This window comes from Gopherus evgoodei, chromosome 16, assembly GCF_007399415.2.
Source record: "Gopherus evgoodei ecotype Sinaloan lineage chromosome 16, rGopEvg1_v1.p, whole genome shotgun sequence".
Taxonomy (NCBI): domain Eukaryota; kingdom Metazoa; phylum Chordata; order Testudines; family Testudinidae; genus Gopherus; species Gopherus evgoodei.
The window spans coordinates 26664536-26687554 of NC_044337.1; the positions used below are offsets into that span (position 1 = coordinate 26664536).

Sequence of the window (23019 nt, forward strand, 5' to 3'; positions counted from 1 at the left end):
GATTTCATTGCTTCATACTGACTCGGCCAGTCTGATGTCACCGTTTTTCAAAGAGCTCTGCCTTAGGGCAGGCTGTGGTACACGTGGCATTACGACCCCTCAAGGGCAGGATTTGCCCACCTTGCTGTTCCAAGTGCATGTTCCCTGGATTTATGTCAGCCTGTAGTCTGCCTTTTGGGTAATTGTAATGCCCTCTTAAATTGTAGCCCCATTGGTCCCAGGATAGTAGAGACACAGGGTTGCGGAGGTAATATCTTTCATTGGACCAACTTGAAGTTACTACCTCACCCACCTTGGTTCTTTAAAGCTCTCTCAAGTCCATCATTGAGGTCAGGTATGCTTGGCCATTCTAAAGACTTGCGCTGCCTTGCAAATTATTTCTTTTCAGTAGCATGAAGCAAAATGCTTCTAAAGAGCAACACGATCTTTTGATAGCTTGTGGCTCACTAGTCTGCCTCATGCCATACTGGGCACAATCATGTGCCTAAGCATTTGGCTGGAATACATTTTGGAAAACACACTCAAGTTTATTAACACTGTCCATCAACAGCTAGGTTTAGACTCCTCCTTACAAGACAGGAAATTAAAAACCATGTGTTGGCACATACATTTGTAATATTTAAAGGGTATTCCTTTCCCCTTTCGGTGTGTTCTTACATCATGTTTGTAGCTTTCTATCTGGGAGAATGAACAAGAAATTGAAAATGAATATTGCTGTGGTAGTTAATACACCCAGTGTTTGCCACTTTAGCTAAAGAAATCTTTTCTCACTGCCCTTCTGGTGTTGGTGAATGCGCTCTTATGGATTTTGTTTTGTGATGGAATAACTTTGACCTTGAGAAATTTAGATTTCATTTCTAATATACAGGAAATTCTGATGTTTGAGCCTGCAGCAAATGTCTTTATTAGCAGCCAGGTTACTAAACGTATTTTTAGCATTGTGACTACAGCACTGCACCTGCGCCAGCCTGTATAACGCATGTCTGCTTTGCCCTAGTCCCCTACTAGTGACATTCAACTGACCAACGACAGCCATTGTTTATCTGTGTAAATGTGAATTCATGCCAATATTATGAACCTTGAGGAAAAAAGAAAACAGGAATATTTTTGCACATTTATTTACTGCCTCTTGTTTAAGTATTTATCTAGTTGAATGGAAGATGTTAGGATTCTAAGGTCTGTACAAAGCAGTTTGTGTCAACCCTGATTTTTTTTTTTGTTGAAGTGCTTGAATGTTAGCAGTGGGTTATGTACCTCAATGATTATGTACTGTTAGACTGTTGCTGAACCTTTTGATCTAAAAATTAACTACCACCAAGTGTCTTAAAATCTATTGTATTGCCACTGTTTTTAATTGCAAGTAATGTATATGTACCATGTTTTGAATGTAGCCTGTAAAGAAAGGGAACCATTACTATAATAACTAAAGCTGTTTTAAGAGCAACAGGCCATTGTTGTGAAGGAGCAGCAGGTACTTTTTTGTTCATTGAGCTGTAATAAATATTTATGAAATTTGACATGAGCCTATTGTTTCCTTGGCATTTACTAATGAATCACTGGACAGTGGTTTTCTTTCCTTTTCAAAGGTGGTAGTTTCTCCAAGTTCTGACTTATGTTGGTCATTCTTCTGTAGTCTGGAAGGAGTGGCGCTATTCTCATAAGGGGCAACTTTGAGTCCCTGTTAAAGTGTTTTGGGATTTTTTTTTTTCCTTAAGAGATGTTGTTAGTCAGTTCAGAGGAGAAGACATGTATCAGCAGGGTTTGAACAGAAGCCCTTCCTGCACTGAAGGGTGTCTAAAGTAATATTCTTTGTTCTCCCCCCACATTCACTGGCAGGGTTCTGCACAGGGAGATGTCTCTGCTTTGGCACCTCTCATTCCCAGACTCGTGTGTGTGTGTGTGCGTGCGTGTGTCTAAGTCTTGTTATTTTAGATAGTCTTCGTAAACGCATTCATACTTTGCACTACAGTTAAGTTCTGTTTCAGTTTCTGCTGTCACATTGTTTAGAGTTGCTCCTTTCTGTTTGTCACATGCTTCTATTTTCATTTCTAGCTTGTGGCCACAAATACTATATTTGCTGCATTTGATTGGTTTTGCACATTTTACTGACTCGGCTAATGTACAGCTCTTTACGGAAAGCTGCAGTTGTAGGGTTTGCTGACAGATTTGATCCCTTTGTGATGTTTTTGCCTTTTATTGCTAGCAGAAATCAACTTTCTGGCCCATCCAGCAATTGGCTGTACTGCTAAAGAATTTCCAGTCCAGTCTTACTTCCCTGTCAAGTCTCTAACTCACTGATTTTTTTACTTTAGTCACACACTGAACATTCATAGCATCCTGCTACATCTGTACAGCTCTCACTCAGCCAGCATTTTCTCGTTTTCCAGGAATGGTTTAGCAAGCCTACAGCCTGACCTTCCTCTCAGTTACTCCTGATTTGCACCAGTCTAATGCCCTTGAAGTCAGTAGTTACACTGATGTTAATGAAAGGAGACCTGGGCCCTTTACCTTTTAATTAAGCTATTCACTGAAAATATGTGCCTGTTTGCCCATGGTTTTCCAGGTGCGGGTAAAGGATCATTGCCCATTGAGACACATTTGAGCTCTTAAATGCAGGTTGGGTTGGAAGGTCTCCAAAGGCTGTGTGTTTAAGATGGATTTATTTAAAGTGCTTGAAATAAAAAATTGATGCATATATTTTATATATTAGTCAGACTGACTCAAGAATAATGCTGCAATGTGTGTTTAACACTATGTAACAACCTGAATGCTTCCTTGAGGTGGAATCCTGAACTGTGGGGAAGGGACTATGCCTACCTCAGTTTGTACAGTGCCAATGGTGCCCTAAATAGCTAAATGTAATAGAAATAGTAACTTTTGAGTGAAGCGCTGCAAAAAGGCCTGTAAAGGTGAAATGTGTAGCTAGTACCACTAGTTTTGGCTTTTGTTAGCTAGACAGACAGACTTGACATGCTGGTGAGACTGTTATAGGATTATTTGTATTGTCATAGCAAAGGGAAACGTACTTTTATTTCTAGTTAAACAGATGTGGCCAGTTTATCTGCCTGGATCAGCAATAGGGCCTGTCCCCTACTCAATATTCAGCCAGTTATTCCCCCCAGTCTTAAATTTCTCTCTGGCCCTGTGTAGTAAGGGCCTGCGCATGCAACATTTGTTTGCAACTTAAGTATATGACCATTCTGTGCCTTCAGTGCTTTGATGGTTTCAGAAGGCAAACTCGATTTCTGCTCAGACAGGGACTGTATGTTTAAAGGGAAGGGGTCAAATTAAATGAGTCTGTTTGATGTGGAGGCTGACAGGTGCAATGCACCTGATCTTTGAAGGCATTTCTGTGCAGCAGTCAAGTGGGAAGCTCTGGCACTATAGATCTGACACAGTAGCCTTGTGCCTGATGACCTCATTCAAGCAAAGAAAGATACTTAATTATCTTCTTTGCCATTAGGTCCTCTCTGCCCCTGCTCTCCATCGTGTGACTAAGATACAGGCAGAACCTAGTGCCTGAGACCACTGCAACTTTTTTTTTTTATCTAGCAGAAAATTGGTAGCGATGGCACTGTTTGAGCACAGGACATGGAGGGCTGAGGTCTATTCCTGGCTTGAACACAGATTCACTCTGCAACGGTGAACAAGTCCAGTAACCTTTCTGTGCTTCTAGTTTTCCCATTTATAAAATATGGCTAATACTTAACCAGATGGTGAAGTATTTTTTACTTTATACCACAGTCATCCATTCATATCAGCCATTCCACCTCTGGTGCAAAAGTGTCACTAGTGCTACTTCTCTGTCCCTCTATCTAGCTACTCTGTTCTGTCCCACTAATGAGAGCGGCCTCTTCAGTATCATTGCTAGCTGGCTCTTTAGCTCAGGCTTTTATAAGACTGTTAGTTATGCAAACAAAGTAACTCCAATGGAGAGTCTACTTATATGTACCTCTGATTAGATAAACTGTTTCTTAAAATCTAATTGTGTAATCTAGACACTACAATGAAATATTTTCTTTGTGCTTTCCCAGAATGGCAGGAGACCCTTATGTCCTTTTGAAAAGCAGTGAAATAGGAGATATTTCCATTAGATGACTACCCCTGTCAACCACAGTTGTTTTACATTGACAAATTTCTTTAAGATAGTTATGTTCTTGTAAAAAGTGTTTAGTAAGCTACTTAGACAATAATAGCAAATGTTATGGAAACAGAACAGTGTATCAACAGCAGCTGTTAAGAAAGTACTACATAAAATGTGTATAGTTCAAGTAGCAAGGTGGGGCTAGTCTTGCTTATAGGGTTCTAGTCATAATGGCCAACTGTACTGAGATGGAAGTCTCCCACACAAGAGAAGTAAATACAGCAACAGTCTCATAACTGAACAGCTGATTAGGGTTTCTGATGTATAAGTAGTATTTTTTTCCTCCAAGGCCCAAAAGCTTTTTCAGCAGTTTGGCAAACTGAGCAGAAGCCACACACCTTCCACCTGTTAGCACCTCTGAAGATACTTATTTGAAATTTGAAGATGCTCTATTTTAGCCTGCTTTTCCCACAAGACTACAACTACATATCATGATATATTTCCCTGAGGTGCTCAAACCCCCTCCTGACATTAGGGCTCTTAGAGGATGTTCAGCAATTTATCAAGCACACAACATCAGAAGAGGGCTAGTGCATTAGTTACAGGACTGTTGTGCTCACCAATGGCCTGGACTTTGTTCAGTAGTCAGGCCACAACCCATACAAGCACAGATGATGACAGTGGAAGAATCAAAATAGGGTATGAAGTTAATGCAGGTCAGGCAATAAGAGACAACAGCATACCAGCTAATCCATTAAAAGCAGTTATTCAGCCTTCATAACTAATCTACAGTAGGTAAAGGGAATATTGGAAAGAGAAAAACAGTGACAGTCTAAATGAAGCTCCAAGGCCTGGGAAAAGGAGAGAACTCACATATCACAGTGAATTAGCATAACCTGCTGCTTTGTAAACCTGAAAGAAGCTGAATGCGTACATGCATAAGAGAAAAATGTTTTGGTTCTCCACAGTGCAATTCAGATTTTTGCCAAAGTTAACAAAAAATTGATTAGAAATTGATTTAAACCATGTTTAACCACATCATGAATTCACGTGCAGCCTCCTAACCCAGAGGATGTTTCTTGGAAAAGTTTAGGCAATAACACTAACAGTAACCTAATAGGAAACTTTCCTACAGGGTAAACCTCCTCAGGGTGCAGGTGATCTTCGGAAGTGAGCCTCTATTTGTTCCAATGTCCTTCCTTTTGTTTCAGGCACATACAGGACAGTAAAGATTACATTTAGAATACAGAAGACAGAGAAAAGCCAGAAAGTGCCATAGGACGTCAGGAAGCCCTGAAAGAAAAAGAAAATTATGAGAAAAAACAAAGCTGCATAGGACTACCTGCAATACCTCATTACCAGGGCAAATCACTCAGCTATGCTCTTCCAACAGCATTGTTTATCAACTTTCACCATGAATCAGAAGGGGTAAGGCTCATAATTGGGGTTACATGGTGCTTACTGTAAGATCATGAAATTCCTTGGTTATTAAAAAAGCCATAAACCAGTTTGTTAAGACACAGGCACCGCTGGATATCCCTCTAGCTTGAAGTGGGAATATTTCAGACATCACCAGCCACGGAATGGGACCCCAGCCAAGGGCAAAACCTGAAATTGAAAATAAAAAGGTGAAAATAAACTTGTTTTACATTTGAAGAAGCAAGTTGTGAATGATCCCAAAGCCTTTTCTGTGATATGTTAATTCTACCCCAACTCTAACTACTGTCCTCTCAGACTGCTGTAGAGGTAACATTTCATTTCGAAAGCAGTACTGATATGCACACTCCAAAAACTGGCATATACTTGTTGCAACAATACCCCAAAATTATTACCACCACCATCTGATAACACGCTTAGATAAATGAGGGGGGTTTTGTTACCTCTCTTTGAAGTGGAGGTTTCTTCACACTAAATCTACATTTTTAACATCAATTGCCCTGCACTACCTAAAAAGTTACCTCACTTTGACTGGTGCAGGAAAAAACAAAATGCTTCTGGTTGTGAACACAGTTTAAAAAAAAACAAAAAAAACCCATATTTAAGTGCAATATCTAGGAATGTGGTCCAGGCTGATTAATCCATATCTTACACCAGGGGTCTCAAACTCAAATGACCATGAGGACTAGTGCATTGAACCAAGGGCTGCATCACTGACACTCCCCCTTGCTGCCTCTGGCCCCACCCCCACTCCACCCCTTCCATTAGGCCTTGCCCCTGCCCTACCTCTTCCCTGCCGTCCCCACCCCAACACTGCCCCCAGGGAGTGCAGAAAGGGTGTGGCAGGGGCTCAGGGCGGGCGTTGGTGGGTGGGGTGCAAGAAGGTGAGGAGTGCAACAGGGGGCTCAGGGCAGGAGGGATGCGGTATGTCGCAGGGGGCTCAGGGCAGGGAGTTGGGGTGCAGGGTGCAGGCTCCAGTCTGGTGCCGCTTACCTAGAGCGGTTCTGGGCTGGCAGCGGTGTGCATGGGGGCCAGGGCAGGCTCCCTGTCTGCCTGCCCTGGCTCCCCGCTGCTCCGTTCCAGGAAGCAGCTGGGACCCTGTCCCTGCAGCCCCTGGGGGAGTAGGGGGGCTCAAGGTTCCGTGCATGCGCTGCTCTTGCCACTCTTCTAGGTACCTCCCACGAAGCTCCCATTGGCTGCGGTTCCCTGTTCCCAGCCAATGGGAGCTGCAGGGGACGGTGCCTGGAAGGAGGCAATGCAGGAGCCCTCTGCCTCCTTCCCGCTCCCCCCTGGCCCGAAGGGGTGTGCTGCCAACTGCTTCAAACAGCAGTGCGGGACTCAACGCCACAGGGGGCAATCCCGCAGGTAGGCAGAGGGATGGGGGGGGACAGGGAGTTTGGCGGGCCACACACAGGAGCCCTGCAGGCCGCATGTTTGAGACCCCTGCCCTACACCCTTTCAGGAGTCCCTGCTGAGCGTAGTACAGACTGCAGAAGCACAGCGCTATAGCTTGATCCCCAAGAAGTGCTGGGCTTTCACAACTTAGCTGAGTCAGAGGTCACAGTTGACCAGTACTATTATAAGGCCATACTCAAGAACTTCTGAGGAATACAGTACTCTTGTCTCAAGTGCTTTTATAGTCGTGGACAATTTTTTTTGCATAGCCCATGACTATAATGCCAGACCACTCACCAGTGATGAACAGCCCCAAGCTCACTACAGCCAACCATGCTAGATTGTTTTCTGCTGCTACAGATGCTGAATTTAGTGTAGTCAATAAGTCAGATTGTGATGAATTCTGAGGGTTTGGAAGGATCACTTTACAGTACAGCCCAAATGCTGCAGTGCTGATAGCCATAATGACCCCTGCAAAAGTAAAGAAGAACTAACTGCAGATTTATTGCCACTTGGAAAAGATTTGTATCCGAGAGACCAGAATCAGTAAATTAAATACAAAAAACAAGTCTCTTATGGACATTCCTCACATCAGTGCTTTGCCCACAATGATTGTATAAGAATAACATCCTTAGAAACTACCTCTGAAACTATTTGGTACAGGCTGACTCAAGTGAGAGATCACCAAAACTAAATAAATAAAATAGTATCTAGAATTACAACAACCTCAGCAATCACTGTGAATATACATACAATTACAGGATTCAAGTATACTGAATACATATATACATGTTCGAGTAAATGAATCCTGCTTGATATAATTAATACCACCAAACCTACTTGTGAAATAGGCACAAGTAAACAAGAAGTGTTCACTAATTTCAGAGGACAATGGTACTTTAATGTAGCTAAGAAAGCAAACTGCTTTTTTGGAACGATCTCTCCCTTGCATCATCTGAAATGAGAGTTTATGATAATTATCTTTTGAAAGGAAGGAAGGCTCTCCAGTGCAGTGTGTAAATTGTGATCACTCTTCTTCTAAAATCACCAGACTAAGTCTACAGAAGTTAAGTTTTAAAATAAGCCACTTCACAGCATAATTACAAACCTTCATGCAGTAGGCAAGCTAGGATATATTTAGTATTACAAACAATATTGTTCTTAAAGATACTTTCATCATTGTCCCAGCCTTTAAATAAAAAGGCCTCAAAGAGTTTAGAAACTCATTGTATTGCTTCTGGAGCTTACGTTCTCAGTTATTAACTGGCAACATGGACGCAGGATTCCTATAATGTAGGATACAGTGGAAAGTTAAGGGCACAAAGCAGACACAAAGATGCAGGACACTGGAGAAGTCTGGACCTAGGTCTTTAACACCTTCAGTCACAGTCTCCAAAGAGAGAGATTCTTAAGTATGGTTTGGAGAAAACAAAATAGTGTCTAGACATTTCCTCATCCATTCAGATTGATCTAAATCAGCTGTCTCATATGTATTTTATATTTTAAGATACAGGTTTTGTTTTGTTTTTTACCTGAAAGAGAAAGCAGTACTTTTCGCCCAGTTTTATCTATAATAAGTGCAGCCACAGCTGTGAAAAACACTTGTACGGAACCCACAACAACAGAGGCCATTCTGCTGTCCTGAAAGTAAGAGAAAAGAAATCTGTAGAAGCAATGTCATGGTGTTAATTAAGTGATTAGGATTTTCCAGTAATGCTGCAGGTAAAAAAGAAATAAGCATATTTTGTATTGCTAATTTGTATGCAGTATTGATATCTTGGTCTGATCTCTGTATTAACTAACATACTGTGCTTCTGCACAGTACCTTTCATATGAGGATCTCAAAATGCTTTTCAATCATTAAGCCTCACCAGATAAATTACTCCTGGGGAGATTCTGCACCAAAAAATTAAATTCTACAAAATTCTGCAATTCTCTTTTACAGTTAAGGTGCAGCTTGCAGAGCCCACATGATCCCTCAACCCCATTCTCTGCCTACCAGACAGGTTGGGGGATGGGGGAGGGGAGAGAGCTCAGGGCTTCTACCCTGTGGATGGGGGGGCACTAGAGGCTTCTTCTGCACAGCAGGGATAGGAGTCTCGGGGTTTCAACCCCATGGGGTGTGCCAGCCAGGGCTTGGTGCTTCATCTGAAGCCCGGAGGCCCCCCTCCCTGCAGGGCAGAAGCCCTTGGCCCCACCATTCTGCGGCGGGGCTGAAGCCCCGAGCACTGGCAGGCACAACCCAACTCTTGAACGTCTGAAGATCGTCATATGCGCTTGGAGGGTCAGTAAGTTTGGCCACCACTACTGTAGATCATCCTGCTACCATAAGGTTCTGAATGGCCATACTGTGCGGATGACAATTTCCTAGGTAGCCATGGATTTTAACATTATGGCTCCATTACATGACTTTGGCAAAGTCAGAAGCAACTAACAGGAATGTCAAGGATAGCAGCCCAGATGTCCAACTCACAACCACTGCTCTTAATATACATGAAGTCTCAATTTTATTCATTTCATTCAGAAAATGAACACAAGATTGTTATTAGCAGCTGATTCTCTCACAAGCCTCTGTCACTGCCATACCTGTGGATGACCTGGAGATTATGCAAGAAACACAAAGGGAAATTGAGGCAGTGGAAGATGAATGCATGAAAGGAAAAAAAAAAAACAAAAAAAACTGTTTTTAAAGTTTGATTCTAACATGCAGAGCATATATCTTCGTCAGGTAAACTGAAAATGGACACCAGACGGAAGCACTTTGCATGAAGTATTAGCTTAAAAATAGAATTTAATTATGACTAGTAAAATAACTTGATCTTTCTATAGAGATCCACTCCAGCAATTATTCCTCTCCAATGCTGTAATTTAGCTTTCACCTGACACAGCAATTTTACTTCCTCTGAAGCACACAGTAGTAACCATGGCGAGAGAGATTCTGCGTGGCCCTATGACCAAGTGGGCTTCTGGCATTTCCTGAAAATGGAGGCAAAGTTGCTGAGCAGCAGCCTAATATATATTATTTTCCTTGAAGAAACTGTTAATAAAACTAACCAGCCAGAACAAGGACAGTGAGATGTCTGCATACAAACAAAACCACAGAGACATAACGTTTTTCCATGACTAACAGATTCACCAAATTCATATATGGTTTCTGTTTGGTACTCTACTCAAGTGCAACATTCGGCTAAACTGCACTTATCTATTGTATTTTAGAAAGATGGAAGTGAACAATGCTTACCTTGAAATTAGCTTCTTCAAATATAGTTTCTGCATAAAACATAATTGCATTAATCCCTGTTACTTGCTGGAAGAACATCAGTGCCACACCAATAAGAAATGGCTTGTAGATAGATGGATTCTTAAATTCAGCAACACTTAGTCTGTGCTATAAAGGAAGACATAGGCAACCCTAATTCAGTGACAATTATTTGATTTGCATAACTGAATGAAGAAGTGCTACCACTGAGATTCAGATCTATCATAAGACCATATTGTGATGCTGCATATAAGAAAGGTGGCCATTTATATTACTGTTAACACTGTTATACAATTTCCATAAATCTTGTACAAAGAATGTCATGTAAGGTAGCAAATCATAAAACTTTTCCATTGATAAGTATGATTATCCTGTTTATAAGCATGACTCATCTTTGTATCTGAAGTTATGAATATTGGCTATGTACCTGTATCTGAAACATGTATTGTAGTCTGCCAAAAACTGCTTAGCCCTGATGTAAATCTGTGTGCTGAGGGCCCATCAGGGAAACTCCACTCTCCCAACGGGCCACTGAAGAAATTCATCCTGTCCAGATAGCATTTTTTGAGGATGCCTCAGACAGCAAGGAGCTAATGGCCACCCCCTGTGATGCAGCAAAACATGTAGGAGCTTGTGATACGCTTATGTGACCCTGGACTCCATCTTGGGACAGTAGCTTTCATATACAGGGGCTGTGGACTTTGTTTGATATAGTAAATTTCCATGTACATGAAGGAGAATATAAAGACACCTCCATTTTGCTTCTTTCCTGCTCTAATTCTCTGGACTATAGATTTACAACAAACATCTTGTACTATGGACTGAGGACCTTCCAATCTTTTGGAAATCACCAGAGAGATTTTACAAGCCAGCAGTCTATTCCATCACTGCTACAAACCTGATATAAGGACTTTGCAATCATTAGTATGTAAATAAATCTATTAACCATTTGTAACTCTTCTTTTCTTTTATTAATAAATCTTTAGTTGCTAAGGACTGGCTGACGGTGTGATATCTGGGTAAGATCTGAAATTCATATTGACCTGGGGATGTGTGTGTTTGATCCTTTGGGGGTGGAAAGAACCTCACATATAGTGAAATGGGTTTTCTATAATCTCTCACTTTATTAGACTTGGTTGTCTGGATTGGAGCCAGAATGCTTAAAAGGGGACAGTGTTTGGCTTCTGGCTAGCCAGTCTGGTACTGCAGAAGCTCTTTTATTACCAGTTTGGTTAATCTAATTGATTAGAGTGTAAACCACCAGCTTTGGTGATTGCCCTATTTCTTGCAGACAGTCAGCCCTGAAAGGGACATTGTCAATGTAGTCTATCCCAGGCACTTGGTCACACACAAACAGAGCAAGTCCCCCATTTAAGTAATCTATTAAACTGGTATAATGAATGTGATTGTTATGTTTGGAATAGCTTGAGAACTCTCAGTACTTAAATAATGCTGATTTCTTCTACCCTCAGTTCCCATTCCTATAACTGAACCATAGTATATGGACACCTGCGGGAGCAACATCTGAAGCCACAGCAGGGAATTTAGAAAAACCGGGCATCAATTTCCTCTGAAGTTTCTGCCTGCCCCTCCTACTGCCCCATCATCCAGCCCTCACAAGATACCCAAATCCACAAACCCCTTTGTAAAACATGAGCGATTTATTGGTATTCACTTTCTACAAATATCTATGAGTCCAAACTATAAAGACTTGTTTAGTAGTTTGGTCAATATGATCTCTAGAACAAATTGAGGGGACTAATCTGTGCTCTTATTTATGAGACAAAGTGGGCAGGATCTTTTATTGTACCAACTTCTGTTAGTGAAGTAGACAAACTTTGGAGCTATGCAGAGATCTTTAAGATCTGGGAAAGGTACTCAATTATTTCACTATTATCTCTGACCACACAAAGTATGTAATAACCATATTTAACCACGTTTCTTCTTCACTGAATAAAAAAGGCTTTTAGTGTAACCCAGAACAAAATCTTCATCACCTGCTCCTCAGCATGGGTTTCAATCTGCCTGCATTCCCATTCATGGTCCACCTCTGATCCCCGCAGAAACTGTAAAGCAGCCATAGCTTCAGTGCGTTTTTTCTGGTTCAGCAGGAACCTAGGTGTTTCAGGCATGAAGGACATGAACACGAGCATTATGCAAGGTGGGAAAGAACATAGCACAGCCAGCCAGCGCCATCTGAGTGCCATTCCTGAGGCAGGAAGGGAATGGAACATAAATGAAGAGAATCAGCTGACATTTGTATGCATTATAGTGAGCTGCACTAGCTTTGCTGATAAAGCAATTTGTGTACTACATTTTCCCTTTCCTCAAGAGTGGTTCCCTGAGCATGTGCCGATTCTCTTCCTGAAGTCCAAGTTTCACTATCCCTGCCTCCCACGTAGCCAGCATGTACGTGTCCAAAAAAAAAATTATTCCAAACCAACCTAATTTCCTTCTTTGATGGGGTTACTGGTCAAGTGGATGGGAAAAAGCAGATGTGATACATCTTAATTTTAGTAAGGCTTTTGACACAGCCCTACACAGTCTCCTAAGCAAACTAGGGAAATATGGTCTAGATGGAATTACTAGAAGATGGATGCAAAACTGGTTGAAAGACTATACTCAGAGTAATATCAATGGTTCACTGTCAAACTGGGAGGACGTATCCAGTGGGGTTCCACAGGCATCAGTTGTGGCTCCACACTATGCAATATTTTAATTAATGACTTGGATAATGAAGTGGAAAGTATGCTTACAAAATTTGCAGATGACATCAAGCTGGGAGGAGTTGCAAGCACTTTGGAGGCCCTCAGTGGTGAAAGAACAGGTTAAGCACTATTTAGAAAAACAGGACATGCACAAGTCCATGGGTCCAGATCTAATGCATCCACGGGTGTGGAAGGAATTGGCTGATGTGACTGCAGAGCTGTTGGACATTATCTTTGAAAACTCGTGGAGACTGGGGGAAAGTCACAGACGACTGGTAAAAGGCAAATATAGTGTCCATCTTTTTTAAAAAAAAAAAAAAAAAAAAGTGAGAACCGGGAGAACTACAGACTGGTCAGTCTCACCTCAGTCCCTGGAAAAAAATCATGGAGCAGATAGGTCTTCAAGGAAACCATTTTTAAGCACTTGGAGGAGAGGAAGGTGATCAGGAACAGTCAGCATAGATTCACAAAGGGCTAGTCATGCTTGACCAACCTGACTGCCTTCTGTGATGAAATAACTGGCTCTGTGGATATCAGGAAAGCAGTGGACGTGATATATCTTGACTTTAGCAAAGCTTTTGATATGGTCTCCCATAGTATTCTTGCCAGCAAGTTAAAGAAGTATGGATTGGATGAACGGACTATAAGGTGGATAGAAAGCTGGCTAGATTGTCAGGCTCAATGGGTAATTATCAAGGGCTTGATGTCTAGTTGGCAGCCGGTATCAAACGGAGTGTACCAGGGGTTGGTTATGGGGCTGGTTTTGTTTAACATCTTCATTAATAATCTGGATGATGGGATGGATTGCACCCTCAGAAAGTTCACAGATGACATTAAGCTGAGAGAGAGAGAGAGAGAGAGATGGGGGAGAGGTAGATATGCTGGAGGGTAGGGATAGGGTCCAGAGTGATCTAGACAAATTGGAGGATTGGGTTAAAAGAAATCTGATGGAGGTTCAACAAGGACAAGCGCAGAATCCTGCACTTAGGACAGAAGAATTCCATGCACCACTACAGGCTGGGGACCGACTGGCTAGACAGCGGTTCTGCAGAAAAGGGCCTGGGGATTACAGTGGATGAGAAGCTGGATACAAGTCAGCAGTGTACCCTTGTTGCCAAGAAGGCTAACACCATATTGGTCTGCATTAGTAGGAGCATTGCTAGCAGATCGACGGAAGTGATTATTCCCCTCTATTCAGCACTGGTGAGGCCACACTTGAAGTGTTGCGTCCAGTTTTGGGCCCCCACTACAGAAAGGAAGATTGGAAAAGGGCAAATATAGTGCCCATCTATAAAAAGGGAAATAAAAACAACCCAGGAAACTACAGACCAGTTAGTTTAACTTCTGTGCCAGGGAAGATAATGGAGCAAGTAATTAAAGAAATCATCTGCAAACACTTGGAAGGTGGTAAGGTGATAGGGAATAGCCAGCATGGATTTGTAAAGAACAAATGGTGTCAAACCAATCTGATAGCTTTCTTTGATAGGATAACTAGCCTTGTGGATAAGGGAGAAGCGGTGGATGTAGTATACCTGGACTTTAGTAAGGCATTTGATATGGTCTCGCATGATATCCTTATCGATAAACTAGGCAAATACAATTTAGATGGGGCTACTATAAGGTGGGTGCATAACTGGCTGGATAACCGTACTCAGAGAGTAGTTATTAATGGCTCCCAATCCTGCTGGAAAGGTATAACAAGTGGGGTTCCGCAGGGGTCTGTTTTGGGACCGGCTCTGTTCAATATCTTCATCAACAACTTAGATGTTGGCATAGAAAGTACACTTATTAAGTTTGCAGACGATACCAAACTGGGAGGGATTGCAACTGCTTTGGAGGACAGGGTCAAAATTCAAAATGATCTGGACAAATTGGAGAAATGGTCTGAGGTAAACCAGATGAAGTTCAATAAAGACAAATGCAAAGTGCTCCACTTAGGAAGGAACAATCAGTTTCACACATACAGAATGGGAGGAGACTGTCTAGGAAGGAGTATGGCAGAAAGATCTAGGGGTCATAGTGGACCACAAGCTAAATATGAGTCAACAGTGTGATACTGTTGCAAAAAAAACAAACGTGATTCTGGGATGCATTAACAAGTGTGTTGTAAACAAGACACGAGAAGTCATTCTTCCGCTCTACTCTGCGCTGGTTAGGCCTCAACTGGAGTATTGTGTCCAGTTCTTGGCACCGCATTTCAAGAAAGATGTGGAGAAATTGGAGAGGGTCCAGAGAAGAGCAACGAGAATGATTAAAGGTCTTGAGAACATGACCTATGATGGAAGGCTGAAAGAATTGGGTTTATTTAGTTTGGAAAAGAGAAGACTGAGAGGGGACATGATAGCAGTTTTCAGGTATCTAAAAGGGTGTCATCAGGAGGAGGGAGAAAACTTATTCACCTTAGCCTCTAAGGATAGAGCAAGAAGCAATGGGCTTAAACTGCAGCAAGGGAGATTTAGGTTGGACATTAGGAAAAAGTTTCTAATTGGAATAAAACTGGAATAAATTGCCTAGGGAGGTTGTGGAATCTCCATCTCTGGAGATATTTAAGAGTAGGTTAGATAAATGTCGATCAGGGATGGTCTAGACAGTATTTGGTCCTGCCATGAGGGCAGGGGACTGGACTCGATGACCTCTCGAGGTCCCTTCCAGTCCTAGAATCTATGAATCTATGACAAATTGGAGCGAGTCCAGCAGAGGGCAACGAAAATGATTGGGAGCTGGGGCACATGACTTATGAGGAGAGCCTGTTGGAACTGGGGTTATTTAGTCTGCAGAAGAGAAGAATGAGAGGGGATCTGATAGCAGCCTTCAGCTACCTGAAGGGAGGTTCCAAAGAGGATGGAGCTCGGGCTGTTCTCAGTGGTAGCAGATGACAGAACAAGAACAAGAAGCAATGGTCTCAAGTTGCAGTGGGAGAGTTCGAGGTTGGATTTTAGAAACTACGATTTCACCAGGAGGGTGGTGAAACACTGGAATGGGTTACCTAAGGAGGTGGTGGAATATCCATCCTTAATGGTTTTTAAGGCCCAGCTTGACAGAGCCCTGGCTGGGATAATTTAGTTAGTGTTGGTCCTGCTTTGAGCAGGGGTGTCATAAACAGATAGTTAAGGGTTAATAGAACAGGAGTACTTCATGTCTCTTTTGCCTGTAAAGGGTTAAGAAGTTCAGTGAGCCTGGCAGTCACCTGACCAGAGGACCAATCAGGGGACAGGATACTTTAAAACCTTGAGGGAGGAAAGTTTGTGTGTGCTGTTAGTGTTTGGTGGTTGTTCTCTCTGGGTTCTGAGAGTGACCAGACGTGTAACTAGGATTCTCTCCAATCTCTCTGATACAGTCTCTTATGTGCTCAGAATAGTAAATACTAGGCAGAATAGGCGAGTTAGGCTTATGTTTGTTTTCTTTATTTGCAAATGTGTGTTTGGCTGGAAGGAGTTCAAATTTGTATTTTGCTGAAAGGATTTTAACTTTTGTACTTGTATACTTAGGTTGGGAGGGTATTCCCAGTGTCTACAGCTGAAAGACCCTGTAACATGTTCCATCTTAAATTTACAAAGATAGAAAAAACAGTAAAAATTTTCTTTAATTAAAAGCTTTTCTTGTTTAAGAACCTGATGGTTTTTTTTTATTTTGGTGAGACCCCAGGGGACTGGGTCTGGATCCACCAGGGAACTGGTGGGGAGAAAGGACGGAAGGGGGAGAGAAAGGTTAATTTTCTCTCTGTGTTAGGATTACTTTCTCTCTCAGGGAGAGTCTGGGAGGGGGAGGGAGAAGGTGAATTTTCCTCTCTGTTTTAGGATTCAAGGAGTTTGAATCACAGTAATTTTCCAGGGTAACCCAGGGAGGGGAAGCCTCGGAGAGGCAACGGTGAGGGAAAGGGTTTACTTTCCTTGTGTTAAGATCCAGAGGGACTGGGTCTTGGGAGTCCCCGGGCAAGGTTTTGGGGGGGGACCAGAGTGTACCAGGCACTCGAATTCCTGGTTGGTGGCAGCGCTACAAGTACTAAGCTGGTAATTGAGCTTAGAGGAATTCATGCTGGTACCCCATCTTTTGGACGCTAAGGTTCAGAGTGGGGAATTATACCATGACAAGGAGGTTGGACTAGATGACCTCCTGAGGGCTCTTCCAACCCTAATCATCTATGGTTCTATGATTAGAATTCAAAAGAACCATGACAAATTGGAATATTGGTGTGAATTCAGCAAGATGAAATTCAATAAAGACAACCACACCACTAGGCACGTTTAGTCTTGAGAAAAAACAACTGGTGGGACCTCATAACAGGTCTTCCAATATGTCAAAGGCTATTATAAAGAGGACCGGTCTCCACGTACACTGAAGATAGAAGTAGCAACATGCTTAATCTGCAGCAACGGATATTTAGGTTAGCTATTACGTAAAATTTTCTAATTTTAAGTGTAGATAAGCTCTGGAACAGTCTTTCAAGGAAGGTTGTGGAATCCTCCATTGGAGGTTTTTAAGAACAGGTTGGACAAACACCTGTCAGGGATGGTCTAGGTTTACTTGGTCCTGCTACAGCAGAGGGGGCTGGATTTGATGACCACTCAGGGTCCTTTCCAACCCAACAGTTCTATGATTCTATAACTAAGTGCAATACCTGCAACATAAGCTCCTAGTATACCAGTCACCACCATCAGCTGAACAGATGAGCCAAGTGTTCCTCGAATTTTTGAGTGGGATATTTCAGAAATATACACCTAAAAATGCATAATTAGAAAATATTAACAAAAAAGTTTTAAAAAGTAACAATAGCTGATATTGAAAATAACTTGTTAAAATACGCCACATTGTTCCAACATGAATCATAAGCAGCTACACTGGAATGACTAAAACCAGCAGTGTTACTTTTGGAAATTTACATTTATTCCATGAAAGGCTCTGCCAAAAATACCAATAAACGTGCCAAAAATTAACAGAAATCAAAATGCCACAGCTTGCATAGAGGAAAATAAGTTAGCATCCCGGAAATGGATGCTAATGTGAACTACAAAATAAGTCCACAATTCTGGTAACAGATACATAAAGGTGGAGCCCAAGACAGCTCCACTAGGATCCCTTCAAAACTATGAATTACACTAGATCTGCTCACCAAGGAGGACAAAAGGTAGGGGAAACTGAGGGGAAAACGTGTGTGCGCGCACGCATAGAGAAAAAAATGAAAGTCAGGAAATAACAGTAAACTGGATGTATACATTCTGCCTGCTTTGCACTGCTCCAAAATGCTGTAATGCAGCCACAGCCTAGTAGCAAATCTGACCCAAAAAGAGTTTAAAAAGTTTTAGAAAGATATTAAAAATTGAAGATATGTAGTCTGTGTTTTATTTACTCTTTATATATTAAACAAAAAGTTAAGGACAAGGAAATCCCTGGACAAAAACTATTTAATAGTAATAATTAATAATAATAAAAGAGTGTTACAGTGATGCACTAACAACAAGTATTATAAACCTGAGAAATTCAGAGTTAACATTAAACTGAAAAGAAATCCAAACATAGAGGACTGGAAATGCCATTGGGAAATCCAAATAATTTAAGTTTTGCCTTTCAGAGAGACACTAAGAGGAAATAAATGTAATCCATCTTTAAAGTCAATGCTATTTAATATAAAAGACCACAAACACTAATATGCTATGATAATACTCATATGGTTATTGCATGGTGTCACTATAGGGTAGAGTTAAGGTTGTATGGGTGCCATAGCTGTGGTGCCACTCCTGGTTTTAAGATTATATTATCTCATGCAACATTTTTCCAGACTATGCTGAATAAATAAGAAAGAAATAGAAATTGTTTCACTTACTGGAACAACAAGTGAAGTAATGCCACTGGCTAACCCAGTCAATATTCGTCCAATGTAAAGCATCCAGACATTCTGGGCAGATATGATAATTGTAAACCCAGAGACATATGGTATTGAGCACAGCATCAAACTCAGCTTCCTCCCAACTTTATCCACCATACAGCCTCCCAGTATTCCTCCAGCAGCAGCTCCTAATGTTACTACAGACTTCAGAAAACAAGCACACACAAACAGATAAATGACTAGACATTCTGCAGCCTTTCCAAAAATTAATCGTTGCTTTTTGGTTTAAAAGATGATGTACGGAAGTCATTAGACTAAGGGACAAAGACTAGTCTACCTAACCATTCATAAACTAGTGCAATTCCCAAAGATCATTAATCCACCTCAGAAGGATAGCAGATCAGTTTTAGAGTGAGAGCGCACGTGTGTAAAAGTAAACATTAAAAGATATTACAGTAGAAAAGATATATAGCTATAGTCAGTTAAAAACAGAACCACCATGCATGCATCTTTTTAGAAAGTACAACTTAAGGTTCAAGAGCGGCCAGCTTGACTGTTCTGGAGCCTCAACTGTTTAAAAGAGATGCTGCCTAAGCAGTGGCCCACCAAGCTGTTACAACATGCTTTGCTCCCAATATAGCACAATCTCATTTAGCAATGAGAGAGGGGAGCTCAGTCTCCAGGGCCCATTTAATCTTTGGTCATTCTATTGAAACTGTCAAGAGCAGGCCAGTTAATGCCAAGTGTGATGAGTTCATAGAATGAGGCAAAAAAACTCTAAATTAATTTCACAGACTACCAAACAGCCACCAGGTGAAAACAACTTTCAGTCACTCAGACTAAAATTTGAACAAATTACCTAGAACTGAAATAGTACATATTCTATTATTAAACCCAAGCTGCCTAGTCTCATACAAACAGATAGTCTTCTCAAAAGTCTTCTCAGATAGTCTTCTCTGCCCCACAACTGAAAATGTGTAAGGAATTTTTTCTTACCAAATCAGTCACACATTATTATAATGCATCTTGCAAACACTTACCCCAAACCATGATGCTTCATTGGTGTCTAATCTTAATTTAGGGTCACTAATTTTCTTCAGATCGGGAATAGCTGGTGAACTGTAACCTAGGACAAATCCAAAGCTGAGGGGTCCCAAGAGAGCAGCAAAGGTGGCCAGATACAGCTTTCTGTTCTGGACTTTGCTGTAAAAGAGCCAGGAATGAGTCAAACAGAAATGCTGCATGTGTATACAATTGTTGGTTCTCATATTACTGTAAAAACCAAAGAAAATTCTGTTTTATAATATGCTTTATATGTACAAATTGTGTGACTTGGTCAATCAAGAATGTAAATAGATCAGTTCAATGTTTCAGAATCCTCAGTGCAAGCCATCAGACAATCTCAATCCACGTAAGAATCTGGAGATGTCTGAATACATTAAAAAAAAATGTAATTTAAGTGTTCCAGAACACACAATTTAAATTGCCTATTTTGGTATCATCTTAGGGAGAGTTAGAAGTAGAGAAGGCTATCAAGGTAATAGTAAGTGAGGTTAGAATCTGAACAAAACAAACTGAAACATCTCTTTTCAATAAGTATTACTCAATCATAATTTAAAAAATGGTGAAATCCTGGTGCCACTAAAGTCAATTGGAGTTTTTCTATTGACTTCAATGGGGCCAGTATTTCAAGCTAAGTCATAGTCAACAGCCTGGGATCACAGCTAAAATAAAATATACTCATAGTGGGACCACCATAAAATCAGTACTTGGAAGGGAACCAGTATGTCTTTGTGCACACATATTGATTTGGACTTGAGTTTACAGATGTTTAATTCTCTCAGAGCTAGAATTAGAAAATGTTTCTAACCTCCCCCTCCCAAAGCCAGTTAAATTAGTAATAAAGGCAATGGCAATTTACCTACTTTGGGGGGGGGGGGAATGGGGAGGTTACTGACTCATTTGGAATCAAACATTTCAGCCAGTTTAAGCACAAAACACAAAAAGCTTTCCTTTTCTTAAGAAGTTTCAAACCATAGCCACAACTTCTGTCAGCTGATTCTCCACAGAAATTGCTGATATGGCTGAGAGAACTGCATCAGTTGTTATCTTCCCACCCACTCACAATCTCACAAACCCTTTTATTTTCAGAAATGTGTCCAAACCTTATCTTTACTATTTCACAGTAACCTGTATTTAACATGAGATTAAAAGTATGCAAGAGAATTCGAAACTTTCCACCTCTGCTCTAAACATATTTCTGCAATCAGATCCCATCTCTAAGCCATTTTGATTTTAGACTGGAATTCTTACTAGTTCAAGGTGGGTCTGGATACAGCAAAAAAATCTCCCAGCACTCAAAGCCAACTCTGCTTATATGTTTTTTAAAACATTTTTTTCAGTCATCCTCTAACTCCTACTTACTTTTGTACCAAGACAAAGTCCAACTTGGACTATTTTTAAACTAGAATCAAAATGTTTACAACTTAAAGATCTCTTTCCATCCTTTTCAAAAGATGAGTAAAAATATGACAAAATGACTTCACTGAGGTGATATCAGAGTGGCAAATCTGGAATAGAACCCACATCTCCCAAGTCCCAGTCCCAATCCATCAGACCATAGTGCCTCCAGATTTTGCTCCTTACTCTGTTGCTTTCAAGACCCCACTCTCTTCTCTTTAGCTATAGCATCTCTTGGAAGTCAAACAGTCTATTCAGAATCCTGATACAAACATAATTACATCAACCTTGTCTTGAAAGGCCTACACTTGCTCATGACCCACTACAAGACTTGCCTTTGTCTTCACCACTGCTTGTGTTTCCATTTAACTTGGCAAGCTCTTTTCCCCAAAACTGCATTTTCTCTGATCCCCTTCTCCTTCGTATCAGGTCCTTCATCCTATCACATCAGTTCACTAGAGCACGCTGCCCTCATTCACAGGTTTTAAGGCCAAAAGGGACTATTATGATGATCTAATCTGACCTTCAGCATCACACAGGTGACAGAATTTCACTAGAGTGATTCCAGCCTCAAACACTTTTGATTGAGCTAGAGCATATCTTTTAGAAGACATCCAGATGTACAGCCAATCCCTTTCTAAGTGTTGGTTAAAACTTACCTCCTTAGCTCCATTTTCAGTCAGTCAGATGTCAACCAGCTTTCCTCACTGAATCTTATTCACACCCACCTATTAGGCACTCCACTCTGCTGTGCCCAGAACTCATACTGTGACATTCTTCCATATTAGTCACTGCGCTTGCCGCTATGCCTCAGGAGAGAGTTGCAGGAATGTCACATTATAAAACTATACTGTATTATCAGAGGCCTTTTATTTTGTTCTGTGAGAGCTATGTCAAAAAAACGCTTTTAACTAATTGACAAATTCAATAAAAATAGGAAAAAAATCAAATGAGAGCAAGATAATGTCTGGATGGAGTCTAGTCAGGAGGTCAAATATTCCAAAGCCAAATGGCATGTAGGCTGGACCCCACATGGGAAGAAGCAAGCGAAGTCTCTGAAAAGACTTCACTAGAAACATCAGAGTACGGAGGGCAGTCATACACTGACACTTCGTTACTACTCATCCAGGAACTCCAATGTCTCCAGCTCAGAAAAGCAAAGGCTCTTACCTCAGGTAGACATCCAGGACAGGGACGCTCTCAGCAGGCAGCAGCCATTGCTCACTTGGCTTCCTGGAGCTCAACAAGGGTTGGGATTCCTCAGCAGCCATCTCGAAAGTAGCGCTGTCCTGGCAATGGCAGTCTGGTGAGCCTGGCCTCAGCCTAGTGAGATAAAGGGACAAGCAACAATAGAAAAGTCACTAGACTACGGTAGGTGTGGCGAGTTACAAGCCCCTCTCTGTAGGGCTAGGGAGGGGAGGGAGAACCCAGAGCTCAGGATAAGAGTCTACGGAGCGCAGGAACAGGTACCCCATTCACAGGCGTGGGGGGAGGGCGCTATTCACTCTGCAGCGATGGGCACCAGCCCAGCTCTCCCCGTATGCAACACCCAGGGAGGAGGCAGCAGCTGCAGGACTGTGCGGATAGCGTCCCCTCCCCCCGATCCCTCAGAAGGGAACCTGCTACCGCGCACACACTTGAGGCTCCAGATACTGAGGGAACAGAGTGAAGGACCGACCGTCCCTTATATCCAGTCCCCCGCAACACGGTTCCGGGGATTTTCTAGGCGTGGAGGACTTCCGAGCTCTATGGCTCTAGCTCTGACATCCGGACAGGCCAGCCTCGCTCTGCTGAAGGGATGGCTCTGGGCGGAGTCTCTGCCTGCTCGCGCAACAGCCGCTCGCCGCAACCC

At 41.8% G+C, this 23019-nt stretch overlaps 1 protein-coding gene across 6 annotated transcripts; it reads right to left on the reverse strand.

Annotated features, from left to right (window-relative positions):
* Positions 1–1200: 1200 nt before the first annotated feature.
* Positions 1201–22937, reverse strand: SLC2A8 (solute carrier family 2 member 8). Of its 6 annotated transcripts, none has more exons than XM_030535071.1 (11): positions 22638–22839; positions 22338–22490; positions 19748–19910; positions 18705–18911; positions 17502–17601; positions 12173–12384; positions 10158–10304; positions 8449–8557; positions 7214–7387; positions 5547–5692; positions 1201–5377 (listed from the first exon to the last, which is right to left on the reverse strand). In XM_030535071.1, the coding sequence occupies exons 1-11, from the start codon at positions 22640–22642 to the stop codon at positions 5231–5233; spliced, it is 1563 nt and encodes a 520-aa protein (XP_030390931.1). In that variant the 5' UTR covers positions 22643–22839; the 3' UTR covers positions 1201–5230. The 6 variants fall into 6 exon arrangements, with proteins under 6 accessions (XP_030390931.1, XP_030390933.1, XP_030390936.1 ...); XM_030535073.1 differs by having other exon boundaries at positions 22803–22836; XM_030535072.1 differs by lacking the exon at positions 22638–22839 and adding an exon at positions 22846–22937 and having other exon boundaries at positions 4203–5377.
* Positions 22938–23019: the final 82 nt, after the last annotated feature.